Source organism: Mauremys reevesii, linkage group 6 (genome assembly GCF_016161935.1).
Source record: "Mauremys reevesii isolate NIE-2019 linkage group 6, ASM1616193v1, whole genome shotgun sequence".
NCBI classification, from domain to species: Eukaryota; Metazoa; Chordata; order Testudines; family Geoemydidae; genus Mauremys; species Mauremys reevesii.
Window position 1 is genome coordinate 126212289 of NC_052628.1, and position 17103 is coordinate 126229391.

Below are 17103 nucleotides of genomic sequence, written 5' to 3' on the forward strand. Positions count from 1 at the left end.
GCTCTTTTCCCAGCCCCCTGCCCTAGACTGAGGACTGAAGAAACTCCCAGACACACTGCTCCCCCTGGCTGTCTCGCTGTTCTATGCAACAGGTTTCACTTATAACCTGTCCCCCTTCCCAACAGGCCTTGCTTGCGCTGTCACCTAACCTCTAGGAACTAGAGCTCTCCTCACCCACCCCCCAGACTCAGCTCTGCCTGTACTGACCCCCCCACCCCTTAGACCCCCTACTCCCAGAGACCCAGCTCTGCCTGTTCCGTCCCCTCACCCCTCCTCCACTCACAGAGACCCCCCTGAGACTCAGCTCTACCTGTACCAACCCCCCACTCCCAGAGCCACCCCCAGGGTGACCAGATGTCCCGATTTTATAGGGACAGTCCCGATTTTTTGGGTATCTTTCTTATATAGGGTCCTACTAACCCCTCACCCTCTGTCCCGATCTTTCACACTTGCTGTCTGGTCACCCTAGACGCCCCCCCCAGAGACCAAACTCTGCCTGTTCCATCCCCCCCGCCCCTCAGACCCCCACTCCCAGAGACCCAGCTCTGCCTGGTCTGTCACCCCACCCCTCAGACCCCCAGAGACCCAACTCTGCCTGTTCCATCCCCGCCTCAGACCCCCCAGAGACCCAACTCTGCCTGTTCCATCCCCGCCCCTCAGACCCCACTCCCAGAGACCCAGCTCTGCCTGGTCTGTCACCCCACCCCTCAGACCCCCAGAGACCCAACTCTGCCTGTTCCATCCCCGCCCCTCAGACCCCCACTCCCAGAGACCCAGCTCTGCCTGGTCTGTCACCCCACCCTCAGACCCCCAGAGACCCAACTCTGCCTGTTCCATCCCCGCCCCTCAGACCCCCAGAGACCCAACTCTGCCCCTGTACTGACCCCCATGCAGGCCCCCACTCCCAGAGACCCAGCTCTGCCTGTACCAACCCCGCACACACCCCACTACTCCCAGAGACCCAGCTCTGCCTGTACCGATCCCAGAGACCCAGTTCTGCCCCCTGTACCGACCCCCCCGCAGACTCAGCTCTGCCTGTACCGACCCCTCCGCCCTAGCTCTGACCGGCCCTCTCCCCCCTTCCCTAGCCCGCGCTCTGCGCCTGGCCCGCGGGGCGGTGACGCCGCCGTTAGGGGCCGGGCTTATTTCACTCCCCTCCCCCCAATCCTCCCCTCTCCCGGTGGCGGCAGGACGCGGCTCCGCCCGGTGCGCCCATGTCCGCGCCACGGCCCCAGGCGGAGGGGGAGGCGGCCCCGGCCGCGGCCCCAGCCCCCGCGGCACAGCGGGGAGCTGGGCAGCACCCAGGCCTCGCACCGGCTCCTGGCCTATAGCGACGCGCTGCTCTCCATCATCGCCACCGTCATGGTGCGTGAGTGCGGCCGGGGCCCGCCCGGCGCCGAGCCCTGCCCTGGGGGAGCCCGGCCCGACCCCGCCCGTCCCCCGGAACGACCCCTCCTAGAGCGACCCCACCTCCTGCCCCGACCCCTCTTGGAGTGGCCCTGCCCCCACTCCTGGAGTGCCCCACCCGCTCTGTCCTCTCTAGGCGTGCACCCCTCCTTCCACCCCTGAGTGCCCCCATCTCCACCGCCCTCTGCCCCCTCTCCCGGAGACGGTCCCGAACGCCCTCCACCTCGCCCCCGAAGTGCCCTAGCACCAGCCCCTACTCCACACCCCCGGAGTGTCCCCACTACCTGACTCCTCTGCCCCTTCTCCCAGAATGCCCCTGCCCCAAGTGCCCCCAGCATCTGCCCCCCTTTGCCCCACCCCTGCAGACTACCCTCACCCCCTTCTCTTTGCACCCACTCCTTCGCTCCCCTTTGAGCCCCGGTCTCCTGGAATCCGCTCGCTTATTTGGCCTCACCCCCGTGGACCCTCCCCCTGTTTCACGGCCCCTCATGCTCTTACCTATCCCCACTCCACTTTGAGTCCCCCCATCCCTTATCTCTCCCCCCTCCCCACCCGCCTTTCATCCTCTCCATTGTTCTCTAGGAAGGAGCAGCTTCAGAGCAAACCCATTTTGAATAGTGTCCCTATTTAAGCCACTGTCCAGGTGTGGCCCCAAGCTCTTCACAATGTATTACTTTTATTGCATTAGCACCCGGAGGCTGCTGTCAGGATTGGAGCCCCATTGTGCTGAGTGCTGTTCAGATATACAGGCAGCCAGGTCTCTGCCCCAAAGTGATTACATTTTAAGGCAATAGGAATGAGGGAGAGACACCATATAAGTTACATATACATGTGTAATACAATTAGGAAATTATGTAATCTCCAGTAGCCCAAGCTTACCCATCATTTGTTGGTCAATTGTCACTTGGTTGGTTCAGCTTCTTTTCAAAATCCGTGCAGGACGCTACTTAGCCAAGGTGCCCAGCTGTCAGTGCTAGGGAAGACTGGACATAATGGATGACATCTGTACAGAACTTTCAAGATAAAAGCCCCGTATATGTGCAAAGTGTTATCTAGCATGGTCCAGTGCAGGAGTAGGCAACCTATGGCACGCGTGCCGAAGGCAGCACACAAGCTCATTTGCAGTGGCACTCACGCTGCCCGGGTCCTGGCCACCAGTCCGGGGGCTCTGCATTTTAATTTAATTTTAAAGGAAACTTCTTAAACATTTTAAAAACCTTATTTACTTTACATACAACAATAGTTTAGTTATATATTATAGACTTTGAGACCTTCTAAAAACATTAAAATGTATTACTGGCACGCGAAACCTTAAATCAGAGTGAATAAATGAAAACTCAGCACACCACTTTTGAAAGGTTGCCGACCCCTGGTCCAGTGCATAGACATCCAATGTTCCTGGGGAAAAGCAGAGAAATTAGAATTAAAATTCTGCATGTACAGTTGTACACTGTAAAGAGATGGCAGTATTAGTCTTAGAGAAAGGGAAGTTATTGGTCAGAAATGTATACAGGGTACAGTACAAAGGAGTACATTCTTATCTGGATTTGCTTCTGACTCCCAGTAAGGTTAATGGGGCAGTCTAGAAAAAAGACCAAATAGTCAATTTTACTTTTAAAAACTGTTGCTCCCATTAGATTAGAGCAACAGAATTAAGTAAATGCCTTCTTTTCTCATTTTGTGAACCCAGACTATTGTTTTCCATTACAGTACTTCTTTAAGAGACTGGTGATTAGGTGCCACTATAATACAAATAACTTTCAACTTTTTGTATTATAGTATTTCTGTTAGAGATGGAAAGCAACACATCAGGTCAGTTCATGGTGTTGCAATATTAATACCAGTATTGGAGTTTTTAAATACCGATAGTGCTTACAGGCATTTGGATTTAAAGTGCTGTGATATTTAGTTTTAATTTAAAAAAAATGTTTGTATTAATACAAAATGTTTTACGTTTACTGGAAGTAGGATTGGTTAAAATAATGACAGTGTCTAGGAAACACCCTGAATTTTAATTGCCACTTAAATGTCTTGGACATCACATTCATTTAAAACCTTACTACTTTTAGTGAGACCAGTAATGAGACTTCATTGAAACCTGAAGTATTGGAATTAAATCCAGCAACTTAAAAGTTATGCAAATGTTTTTCACATCAACAAATTCAAGTAAAAGTTGCTTTATCAAGACGAGTGAACTTTATCCCTACTTTGCAGGAAATAAATGTGTATCCCATCAGCAGTCAGCAAATCACTCGTCTTGCGAGTCATTATATCATTTCATATGAACATTTTCTATCTGAGATTTTAAATATTTTTTGGGATGATGAAGCTCACTTTCTAGTAGAGTAGAATAAGAGGCTTACATATTCCACCCAATAATGTGATTTTCTTATTTCAGATTTTGCCTGTGGCCCACACAAAGATACATCCAGATCAGGTATTGTATATTTAGTATTTTGTTACATGTTTATTCTCTCTCTCTGAGTGTTAGGATGACATTGCAATTTTACTTCAAGGTTCAGGGTTTTTTTTCCAGTTAAGACATTACAAAACCTTAAATAAAACTGAAACCAACAGTTCATTCTCTAATGGGTGAACTATTGAACTGGAGCTGAAGGGACTGAAGTACTAAAGACTTGGTTTATTAGAAAAAAACATGATTGCTTTATAGATTAGTATATTTCAAGGTCAGAAAGAACCATTAGATTATCTAGTCTGGCCTTCTGTATAACACAGGCCATGGAATTTCACTTGGTTACCTCTGTATTGAGCCCAATAACTTCTCTGACTATAACATCTTCCAGAAAGACATCCAGCCTTAATTTGAAGACAAGAGATGGAAAATCTGCCTGTATAATGGAAGTTGGAAGATATTTTAGAAGCTATTTATTTTCCCCAGAATTATTCATCAGTTTAATGGTTAATGTAATCTGTTACCTGCACAAAATTCTCTGTTACTCACACAATCTATCCACCTTTATCCAGTTCCCAGGGTTCAGGTGTAACCCTGTTAATTTAGGCACTCACCCTTACCCTTCTGTGGGCTCAGGGCATAACCTTACACTCTGCGGGTTTACGGGGTCTTTTACCAGTGAAAGGGCCTTACACAGTAATATCCTACTTAACCTCTATTTATGAACATTTCCAAAACAGAATGCACACACTAAACATACAATGCTCACCACTTCCAATAAGGCAGATAAACTTGATGGCCAATCAGGATCGGGTCATCTGGGGACTCCAGTTTCTGCACGGTGTTAAGGTCTGGCAGCCGATCTTGGGGCTATGTTCTGGAGTTGGTTCCCAAGAACTTACTTTTGGACCCCAGTTTATATAGTGAAACTTGAGTCCTGCTTAGCTGTTCCTTAATCGTTTTACTAAAATTTTACTAACCAATCCTAACCTGTTGTAACAAAATTCTCTAACCAATCCTAGCCTACCACCTTAATTGATTTACACCTAGCAAATTAATTATTTACCAGACAGAAACAATCAAAGAATCAGACAGAGATCATACAGACAAAGAATAGAGAAGTGGGGACCATAAAGACAAAACAATAAAGAAATGAGGATTTCACAACCACAACTATTGATAAGTGATTGCTTGCCAGACAGGATGCTATCAAACTAAGTTTTCTTTAACCATCTTCAGATCTGTTTCTTTATCTGGTGATGGTGGGTGTTATTAGGACAGGATCGCCTTCTTAACAGCCCGATATTATATTGTTTTAATGTAATTTAGATGGAATGTGAGGATGTGGCTTTTTGCTGCTTAGCTCATGGCTGCTGTCCTCCTAATATGGCTGCAGACAAAGGCCTTACAATATGGCTACAGGAAAAGGCCTTATCCTTACAAATGAAAATAATTTCAAAAGAAATAGGAGAGGCTAAAGAAAATACAATACTAACGTGGTAAATTTAGTTAAATATATACCAAAGACACATGGTTTAGAAAAAGTAGGAAGACATTCAGTATTGGACTATTTAGGTCGCACATATGAAGGTTCATAGAAATGTCTTTATTTCTGTGCTCTTTAGTTGTGGATATAAACTTCCACCTAAGCCACTCTGGATAGCATTTCTCTTATTCTATGGGTGGTGGTGTAGCTTTTCATACAAACATTTATTTCCAGGCACAGTACTTAATACCAGGAGTAGTCCTGCTGAAATCATTGGCAAGTTTCATAGCACGAAGCCTTAAAATCTAGTAGTAAGTGCTTGGGGGACTTAACCTTAGTATAGTTCAAAATAGGGTACCAAATTAGTGTTGTCCCTCGTTTTCCCTGTAGAGAGCAGGCAGGGAGTATTGCCCATGATTATAGTGTAAAAAGCTTTGCCTGGTGGAGTTACTTCTATTGAGCTAGAATAGATTCATAGACTTAAGGTCAGAAGGGACCATTATGATCATCTAGTCTGACCTCCTGCACAATGCAGGCCACAGAATCTCACCCACCCACTCCTGTAACAAACCCCTAACCTATGTCTGAGTTATTGAAGTCCTCAAATCGTGGTTTAAAGACCTCAAGCTGCAGAGAATCCTTCAGCAAGTGACCCGTGCCCCATGCTGCAGAGGAAGGCGAAAAACCTCCTGGGCCTCTGCCAATCTGCCCCGAAGGAAAATTCCTTCCCGACCCCAAATATGGCGATCAGTTAAACCCTGAGCATGTGGGCAATACTCACCAGCCAGCACCCAGGAAAGAATTCTCTGTAGTAACTCAGATCCCAACCCATCTAACATCCCATCACAGACCACTGGGCATACTTACCTGCTAATAATCAAAGATCAGTTAATTGCCAAAATTAGGCTATCCCATCATACCATCCCCTCCATAAACTTATCAAGCTTAGTCTTGAAGCCAGCTATGTCTTTTGCCCCCATTCCTTCCCCTGGAAGGCTGTTCCAGAACTTCACTCCTCTAATGGTTAGAAACCTTCGTCTAATTTCAAATCTAAACTTCCTAGTGGCCAGTTTATATCCATTTGTCCTTGTGTCCACATTGGTACTGAGTTTAAATAATTCCTCTCCCTCCCTGATATTTATCCCTCTGATATATTTATAGAGAGCAATCATATCTCCCCTCAGCCTTCTTTTGGTTAGGCTAAACAAGCCAAGCTCTTTCAGTCTCCTTTCATAAGACAGGTTTTCCATTCCTCGGATCATCCTAGTAGCCCTTCTTTGTACCTGTTCCAGTTTGAATTCATCCTTCTTAAACATGGGAGACCAGAACTGCACACAGTATTTCAGATGTGGTCTCATCAGTGCCTTGTATAACGGTAGTAACACCTCCTTATCTTTACTGGAAATACCTCGCCTAATGCATCCTAAAACCGCATTAGCTTTTTTAATAGCCATATCACATTGGTGGCTCATAGTCATCCTGTGATCAACCAGTACTCTAAGGTCCTTCTCCTCCTCTGTTACTTCCAACTGATATGTCCCCAATTTATAACCAAAATTCTTGTTATTAATCCCTAAATGCATGACCTTGCACTTTTCACTATTAAATTTCATCCTATTACTATTACTCCAGTTTACAAGGTCATCCAGATCTTCCTATATGATATCCCGGTCCTTCTCTGTGTTAGCAATACCTCCCAGCTTTGTGTCATCCGCAGACTTTATTAGCACATTCCCACTTTTTGTGCCAAGGTCAGTAATAAAAAGATTAAATAAGATTGGTCCCCAAACCGATCCCTGAGGAACTCCACTAGTAACCTCCTTCCAGCCTGACAATTCACCTTTCAGTATGACCCGTTGTAGTCTCCCCTTTAACCAGTTCCTTATCCACTTTTCAATTTTCATATTGATCCCCATCTTTTCCAATTTAATTAATAATTCCCCATGTGGAACCGTATCAAATGCCTTACTGAAATCGAGGTAAATTAGATCCACTGTGTTTCCTTTGTCTAAAAAATCTGTTACCTTCTCAAAGAAGGAGATCAGGTTGGTTTGGCACGATCTACCTTTTGTAAAACCATGTTGTATTTTGTCCCAATTACCATTGACCTCAATGTCCTTAACTACTTTCTCCTTCAAAATTTTTTCCAAGACCTTGCATACTACAGATGTTAAACAGGCCTTTAGTTACTCGGATCACTTTTTTCCCCTTTCTTAAAAATAGGAACTATGTTAGCAATTCTCCAGTCGTACGGTACAACCCCTGAGTTTACTGATTCATTAAAAATTCTTGCTAACGGGCTTGCAATTTCATGTGCCAGTTCCTTTAATATTCTTGGATGAAGATTATCTGGGCCCTCCGCTTTCGTCCCATTAAGCTGTTCGAGTTTGGCTTCTACCTCGGATGTGGTAATATCTACCTCCATATCCTCATTCCCATTTGTCATCCTACCATGATCCCTAAGCTCCTCATTAGCCTCATTAAAGACTGAGGCAAAGTATTTGTTTAGATATTGGGCCATGCCTAGATTATCCTTAACCTCCATTCCATCCTCAGTGTTTAGCGGTCCCACTTCTTCTTTCTTTGTTTTCTTCTTATTTATATGGCTATAGAACCTTTTACTATTGGTTTTAATTCCCTTTGCAAGGTCCAACTCTACGTGGCTTTTGGCCTTTCTCACTTTATCCCTACGTGTTCTGACCTCAATAAGGTAGCTTTCCTTGCTAATAGGAGGATCTGTATTTCAAAATGCATCCTCTTCCATGTTTTGCTAATGGAAACATCTATAAAAATAACCCCCTATCCTTTAAATATGTGTGTAACTTCACTTGTGATTAGTCCCATTAATATCAATGTGACCTGTCGCATGAGCAGAGTTATGTATCTGCATGAGTGTTGGTAGGATAAGGTGCTTAGTATGAAAAGCATATTAATTGCAGAATATCTAAGGACTGCAGTTAGCAAATAGTCTAGGCACACATCCTTTAGTAATACTTTTGAGATGAAATAATTTCTATCCAGTAGGCTTATACTTTTCACTGTACGATATCTCCAATTATCTCCAATATTGGTTGTACAGAATTGGCAGTTAATGTCCCCCTTTTGTACAAATCTGTTTTTGGGATGAAACAAGTTATGACAGCAAACCAAAGTTGAGCTTAACATTTATTAAGTGATATCTTGAGTTAGATCTTTCTTTAGCCTGCAATTAGATCAGTTCAAGCAGACCCATGCGTCTGCACTGAGCTTTAAGCCAAGAAATAGGTTCTCTGAGATAAGTTAATGCAAGTAGATTGGTACCTAACCATTAGATGCCTAGTCAGAAAAAAACTTAAGGCTAAATTTAAATAATTATTGATGTAAAGATGATTTTTCAGATAAGAGATTCACTCTAAAGTCATACATTCATTAAGAAGATCTGCCAGATGTATTTGCATTAAAGAAGAGGTCAACTATGTTCTTTCCATATAAGTTGAGATAATTTAATGGAAGGGATTCTGACACTGACATCCCAAGGTAAAGTGTATTGCCTGTCACAGAGATTGATTCTGTACCCGTTGAGCTCAGTGGTAGGGTTGCCATTGAATTCGTCGTGTTAGACCCATTATTACAGGGCCATTGAAGAGAAAGCACATGACAGGGCAGCTAACGTGTCAAAGGGTATTTTGTTTGCTGGAGGTGTTAGTAAAGCTAGCTATAGAACTTGCCACTTAAAACAAAGGGAAAGAATACAAGTGTATGTTTATCAAAAGAATGGGTTAAAGACATTAAATTATGAAAAATAATGGGAAAGCAGAGTAATAGAATAGGATAGCTACTAATGCAGAAAAAATGGACTCAGGCATAATCAGTAGAGGCAGATGTAAAAGTGGCTGGAAAAAGAAATACTGCAATTGTAAAGCCTTAAAATTCCCAAGGGATAAGTCTTGTCCCCTCCCCCAGGAGAGTACTATCCTTCAAGACAGGAAGAATTTTAAGGCTCCAGGATTGCAGAAGAGTCAGTTGTAGATCAACAGGCCCAAATTCCTCTCCTTCACTGATGTGAATATCAATAAACTATTAAGTCAGCGGAGTTCTGCCAGATTTACAGAATTGTAACTAAGAGCAATATTTGGCCATAAGTGTAAGTAGAAGGAAACCAAGTTTTAGTTTTTTGGGGAAGTAGAGATATAGCTGCTAAATCAGTTCTTGGACTTTGAATACTAGAGTTTAGGTTGTTAATTAACATTTTTTTGGTTTAGAAAATGATTTGCCCTTACATCAGATGGTCTGGTCTTCTGTTCTCCTGTACAGAGCAATGAGTAAATGAAGCCTAGCAATTCAGGTTGTAAAGACGTATTTAGTATTTTATTGTATTTAGATTAGAGAGCTCAAAATTGAACCATAATGAAAACAGACCACCTTCTGGATAGATCTGTGTAGTGTCAGCATCATCAAACTTTTATAGCAAGAACCACATTTTAATAAAGATTGTCTTATGACACTTCCCCTCCCACTCAGCCACACTATATTCCTTAGGGCTAGTCTACACTTACGAGCCGGGTCGACCCGGTGAGTTCGACTTCTCAGAGTTCGAACTATCGCGTCTAATCTGGACGCGATAGTTGGAACTCCGGAAGCGGTAGTTCGAACTCCGGTACTCCACCACTGCAAAAGGCGGTGGCGGAGTCGACCTCGGAGCCGCGGACTTCGATTCCGCGGCGTCTGGACGGGTGAGGAGTTCGAACTAGGGTACTTCGAATTCAGCTACGCTATTCACGTAGCTGAATTTGCGTACCCTAGTTCGACCCCGCTTCTTAGTGTGGACCAGCCCTTAGGCAACTGCAGCAAATTACTTCTATTGAAGATGCATTAAATATTTTAACTGGCTAAATATATGTTAACAGTAGGAAATAAGGTAGAGGAACCAGCAGTACATGACCAGCAGGTTCTGGGGTCCTCATTTGACAGTTTGGGGGCCTCTGGCCTCTTGCATCCCTGCCTCATCTTTCTTCACGTACTGGAATCAAGTCACTGAAAGGAAACATGTCTGAGGCTTCTGAAGAATGCCTGCCTCAAATTCCAGCTTTGGGAAGTTTTGAATAGAGACATTTGCTGGTCAAGGCTTCTCAGAAATACAGTGTCATGTCACAGTGACCAGAGGCATCATGGTCTAGTGAGTCAGATATTAGGCTGGAAGTCAGGACGCCTAGAACCTATTCTCAGTTCTGTTACTGCCCATGGGCAAGTTATTCCACCTCCATGCCTGTCTCCTTTCCTACCCTTTATCTCCTCAATTTAGACTGTAACTCTGCCAGGGACTGTCTCACTATGTCTCCATACAGTGCCTAGTGTATGGACACCGTAAGGATTGCTGAAATAATTATGGCAGTATGTGAAGTTGAAGGGCCTGCAGTAGTTAAGAAATTGGTGGATGTAAGGATCAATCCATATCTTTTCACACAATGTCACAGACGCCATGACGATATAGCAACAAGTCAAGTGACAAGTCGATGCCACGCAGAGCTTGTGTTCCAAGTTAGACACACAGTTTATAACAGCAGAGAGATGATTATCAGTATGTATCCATCCTATTAGTTATCTTTCATCATCATCATGATGTTCCTATTACGCCACGGGCGTTTAGGGCAGTGATGAAGCTCCTCCACTCCTGTCTGTTTCTGGCAAGTCTTTCGATGGTTCCCCAGCTGTGCCCCACGTTTTTCAGCTCGCCTTCCACAGCTCTTCACCATGTTGTTTTTGGGCGGCCTTGTTTTCGCTTGCCTTCAGGTGTCCATCTTATTGCTATGCTGGTGATGGAGTCAGTTTCCATCTGAAGCACATGACCAATCCGTCTCCAACGCCTCCTGGCAGTGATGGTGCTCAGATCCTCTCGGCTGCACTGTGTCAGTAGATCTTGGTTTGAGATTGTTCTGGGTCAAAAGATATGGAGGATTTTTCTGAGGCAGGTTGTATGGAATGAAGACAGTTTGGACGTGTCGTACTTTCTCATTCCCCAGCATTCTGCACTATAAAGTAGTGTTGAAAGTACACAGCTCTGGTAAATCTTGAGTTTGGTTTTGTGTTGTATTTTGATGATTTCCAGATGGTTATCTTTCAGGGTTTTTTAAAAAGCTAATCCTATAAATTAAAATATTGTAGCAACATCCAGAATGACAGGTTAGATGTCAGTAAAACAAACCATTCCTATAGCTCTTAACCATTTCACTGCACTCAGAAACTGTAATCTAAGTAATCCCCAAAACCCTAATGATATCTTCAGTTCAGCTAACAAATATGTTTAATTAAATCAGTGTAGGATCATCCTAGCACAGGTAATAATACCAGGCTCTAGAATAGCACTTTTCACCAGTAAAACTCAAAGTGCTTTATGAAGATAATTATCATTGTCCCCCTTTCATAGATGTGGAAATGGAGGCACAGATAGGTGTAGTAATTTACGAAGGATACACAATAGGCCGGCCTGATTAATAGTTACGCTTCTTTAACTGTGAACACAAATGATTGCCTTCCCCCTTAAAAGTGAGCAGTACCAAAACCCTAGACGTTTGTTTAGCAATGGTTCCTATTTTTATTTGGCATACCACAGCCTGGCACATCTTATGCAGGCATCTAGGTAATTGGAGCAGATATTCTAGAAGGCTTACAAGTGTCTGATAAGCTCACTACTCTGTTTTGTGGTACTGTATGGATGATAAATCAGAAAATGGAAATGGTTGGAAGAAATCTATATTTTAGCAGGCAAGACATTCTCAAAAATTTATTCCACACTGTGAAACTATGACTTGTTTACAGATATTGCTAGCAATTGTAGAGTAACATTCCTCACCTCTATATTTTGCAATTATATGCTTTTTCTATTAATAACACTGTATTTTATTTCAGACACTAGGTGAAAGTGTTCAACAGCTTCTACTAACGAAAATTGCAGTCTACCTGATGACTTTTTTAATTGTAACAGTGGCTTGGGCAGCACATGTAAGGTATGAAAAGGGGGAACGTGTTTTTGTTGAATTCTTTCTAGGAAGCTAAAGCAAGATTAGTTTAGTGGAAGTGAGTGACCAGAGATGCTATGTCACGTTTTTCTGGAAATTTGTCCTGAGAGTCCTGATAGAAAGAATGTTTTGATTATAGCCAAAGAGGATTAAAATATCTGATATTAAGCCATCTTTTTGTAATGTTTTTTAAAGCTACAGAAAACATAAGAGATGTTTGGGAAATTTCTTTTAGATAATATTGGCAAAAGTTACAAAAATTCCTTGTACAGTATCACCAGCAGGTCTGACCCACCACAGTAGCAGCAAAGTAAAGGAAAATAAATATTGTATCTTTAAAGTCAAGCTATTTTAGGTTTGTAGACTGTAAAATATATGAGCTGTTCCATTAAGAATATAATTTATAACGTATATAGTTAGAGGAATTCAAACAGCAGAATTGGTCTAGAGCTTGCGTTTGTCCTTCCCAATGCATACGACATTACTTCTCTCCCCCACAGCATATTCTTTAAAACTGAGTGAGAGACTGGTGAATCTGCATTTTATAGAGAGTACAGACTGTGCCCCTTCCCAGCATGCTTTGTTAAAAGGAAATTGACAAGGAAGCCTTTCCCTTGTCTTCTTTTTTTCTCTCTTCCACTCCAACCATCTGAGCTTCTTTTCTAATTGAGGACAGGTTAGCTGGAGTTTATTTCCTAATTTGCCTAAACAAAACTAGTTTTCTTTGATTTGGCACTGCTCAAGATAAAGAACCATAACCCACTCTTCCCTTCCCTCTTCCCCCCCCCCCCCCCGAAGGCTTGAACAGATTGGGAGGGGAATATAACTACACTTTGTCCTATTTTTCCCTGAGGCTTTTCCCTAATTTCTCAGTGATGTACTGTAAATATGTACAGTAAATAGGTAGCAGTGAAAATAACTTGATTCAACTGCTTGTTTTTCTAGTGATATTAGCTTAGTGAAATAGCTGCAGTTTGTCTTACCTGAGGCTTTCATACCATCGTAATTGGCACTTTTTGAATGCGTATAAAAAGTAAAACTTTTTACTAAACCTCTTTAAATTATCTTTTAGGAAGGCTACAAAATTAATACTATGTGGGTGAAGAAAACATGGGTTGAATAAATATCTAATTTCTCAAATTACGAGATGCTAAAATCTTCCCTTTCAAATAGAGAAACTTCACAAGATTTGATTTCCTATAGCTCATTTGTAATACTTTGCCTATAAAATGACTACAGCTACAGAATGCTTGGTTCGGCATTTTTTCCAATGCCATATCTTTATTTAAACCAGCCATTTCAATCTAGTCATGATGAATGGATGCACGGACTTGGAACAAATTTTGAAAGAGAAATTAGTTAAGGACATAGAAGTAAATGGTAGTTGGGATAAAATACAAAATAATTTTACAAGAGGTAGATTGTGCCAAACCAACCTGATCTCCTTTTTTGAGAAGATAACTTATTTTTTAGACAAAGGAAATGCAGTAGATCTAATCTTCCTGATTTCAATAAATCATTTGATACAGTTCCACACGAGAAATTATTAGTTAAATTGCAGAATATGGGGATTAATAGGAGAATTAAAAGGTGGGTGAGGTGCTAGTTAAAAGGGAGACTACAGTGGGTAATACTGGAAGGTGAGCTGTCAAACTGGAGGGAGTCTACTAGTGGAGTTCCTCTGGGATCCGTCTTGGAACCAGTCTTATTTAACATTTTTGTCACTGACCTTGGCACATAAAGTGGGATTGTGCTAGTAAAATGTGTGGATTACATAAAGTTGGGAGGTATTGCCCATATATGGAGGAGGACCTGAATATGATACAATAAGATTTGGATGACTTTGAAAACTGAAGTAATAGAAATGGGATGAAATTTTATAGTTCAAAGGGCAAGGTCATGCACTTAGGGACTAACAACAAGAATTTTTGCTGTAAGCTGGAAATTTATCAGTTGGAAACAACAGAGGAGGAGAGAGTCCTGAGTGTATTGGTTGATCACAGGATGACTCTGAGCTGCCACTGTGATGCGGTTGTGAAAAAGGATTATGCAGTCCTAAGGACACATCAGGCGAGGTATTTCCAGTAGAGACAGAGAAGTGTTAGTATACCAGGCTCTGTTGAGACCTCATCTGGAATGCTTTGGGCAATTTTGGTCTCCCATGTTTAAGAAAGATGAATTCAAACTGCACAGGTACAGAGAAGGGCTACTAGGATGATCAGAGGAATAGAGAACCTACCTTATGGGAGGAGACGTAAGGGGCTTGGCTTGTTTAGCTTAACCAAGTGAAGGCTGACGGAAGATATGATTGCTCTCTGTAAATACATCAGAGAGGGAGAGGAGTTATTTCAGTTAAGGGCCAATGCTGAAGAACAAATGGCTATAAACTGGCCATCAACACATTTACGCTTGAAATTAGATAAATGTTTCTGACCATCAGAGGAGTGAATTTCTGGAACAGCCTTCCAAGGGGAGCAGTGGGGGCAAAAAACCTAACTGGTTTCAAGACTGAGTTTTATGGAGGGGATGGTATGGTCTGAGGAGGTTGCCTACTGTAGCATGTGGCCCATCTGCTAGTAGCAAAAATCCCCAACAGCCAGAGATGGGACACGAGATGGGGAGGTCTCTGGGTTACTGCAGTGAATTCTTTCCCAGGTGTCTGGCTGATGGGTCTCACCCACATACTGATCACAGTATTTGGGGTCCAGAAGGAATTTTCCCCCAGGTCAGACTGGTAGAGACCTCGATTTTTTTTTTGGCATTTCTCTGCAGCGTGGGGCATGGGTCACCCGCTGATATGAACTAGAGTAAATGGTGGATTCTCTAACACTGGAAGTCTTTAAATCATCATTTGAGGACTTCAGTAGCTCAGCTAGAGGTTAGGAGTCTGTTACAGGAGTGGGGCTGTAGCCTGCAATGAGCAGGAGGTCAGACTAGGTGACCATGATGGTCCCTTCTGGCCTTTAAGTCTGAGTCTGTAGTGTTTTCTTTAACTCTTTTTTCTGGGTATTGAATTAATGACTGCCTTGACTGAATGTTTTAAACAGATGAACATAGTTTTAAGCTTGAGCTTGGGCAGTAGTTCTACATGCAGAGAGGAAGGGAAGGAAAGACAAGAGGAGGGAGGAAAGGAGATTGAAGGAGAGACCCTCCCCTAGTTTGGAGGAGCACTGGCAGTGTCTGCTAGGGAGAGGGAAATGAACTTGAGAGTCCTGTATGCGAGCCCAGAAGAGCACCAGCAGGGGTTGTAGGTGGGCGAGAAGTAACTTATCCCTTTGAGCTGCATGCTTAGCTTTCCTTGTGGTGGTCATGCATGTGCATGTACATGCAGTAGTCATGTCAGTGACCTAGTGTCCAGCTATCTTTTTAAGACTGTTGTAAGCAAAGCATACCCTCCACCTTTGTGTAAACTGTGCTGGCTAAAATGTTTTTTTTCAGCGTCTACCTTTCATAGCGACCTCAGATTGTGACATGTTGTGACGTTATTGATATAATCTGGGACCATATAGAACATGGTTGCAACCAAGGTCCTGTAGTGGCACCAAATCTTAAGTAAAGGGGGTCATAAAGGTGTCTAAGACCAGGTTATGGGTTGCTGGTTATGATTATGCTGTCTATATGTATGTATCATTTTGTAGTTGAAGTTATGAGTATTGGCTCTATACTGTCTGTATTTCAAATTTGTGCTGTGCTTCTGGGAAACATCCCAGACAAGTTGGTGTTAGCTCTGCCTAGCCTGCTTGATGGCCCATTAAGGACCATCAGCTACACAATCGACCCATGGAGAGAAGGCAGATACGCCTTGTAACTCAGCGAAGTATGCAGGGACTTGCCCATGTGACTCCAGACTCCATTTTGCTGTAATTTTCCACAGTAAGAACAAAGAAGTGTTCTTACACCTGGAAAAAGCCTATAAAAGGCTGATGCCTCATCTCCATCTTGTCTTCAATCGTGCTTCTTACCTCTGGAGGGACTTTGCTACAAACTGAAGCTCTGAACAAAGGACTGATGACCCATCCCAGCGGGGGATGTACTCCAGAGACTTGATATGAACCTGCAGTTTACTTCATCACGTACCACATATCAACATAGTTATAAACTGGATTTTCAAGAGGATACAGTTTCTGCTGTTCTCCATTTTTGTTCATGTTCAAATTGCAGGCTGTCCATCAGGGCTTGCAGTTTCATTGCTTTTGCTGATGCTTTATGGCTCATGGGTCTGATCTCTTAACCAACCAAACTCTCCAATCCCAAATTTTTTTTTTGGATAGCGTGTGACTCAACCCCAAGTTTTTTAATTGACCTGGTTGGATCTCCTAGCACTGCCACTGTGACTATGCTCTGGTTCTCTGGGGACTGGCTACTGAGAGTGCCAATTCAGGACCAATGCTTACAGTTAGCAAAGTATAGCCCCAAGGCTGTTTTTTTTTTTTTTTTCAAACAAAAAACAACAGAGACAGGACTTTGGACTTTGTTCACTGGCACCACAACCAGAAGTCACACAAGCATTTTAGACATTCCAGTTTCCTCCAGTCCCCAGTATAGCCACCAGTGCCCTGGGGATGAATGGTGATGAAAACAAAACAAACCAACAAAAAAAAAAAGAAAAAGTCAGAGAATCCCCCCCCCCCAGGAAGATATACAACCCAAAATAACCATCTCAACTCACAAACCCAATCATCTCATCCATAGAATCTAAAAAAAAAAAAATTAATAAAAAAAAAGAAAAGATAGAGATGAGATGAGAGATTAGATAAAATAAAAATTACACAAATACAAGGCTTTAGAGTTCTTAGTTCAGG

At 42.9% G+C, this 17103-nt stretch overlaps 1 protein-coding gene across 6 annotated transcripts in view; it reads left to right on the forward strand.

Moving 5' to 3' along the window:
- Positions 1 to 1172: 1172 nt before the first annotated feature.
- Positions 1173 to 17103, forward strand: part of TMEM175 (transmembrane protein 175) — a 49689-nt gene continuing 33758 nt past the window's right edge. For 3 of the 6 annotated variants that reach the window (XM_039545466.1, XM_039545467.1, XM_039545464.1), the window contains exons 1-3: positions 1231 to 1365; positions 3806 to 3844; positions 12192 to 12289. In XM_039545466.1, the coding sequence (XP_039401400.1) occupies positions 1363 to 1365; positions 3806 to 3844; positions 12192 to 12289 (140 nt within the window). In that variant the 5' untranslated portion in view covers positions 1231 to 1362. Of the gene's footprint in view, positions 1366 to 3186; positions 3220 to 3805; positions 3845 to 12191; positions 12290 to 17103 lie in introns of those variants that run through there. The other 3 variants (XM_039545462.1, XM_039545468.1, XM_039545463.1) reach the window with 3 other exon arrangements.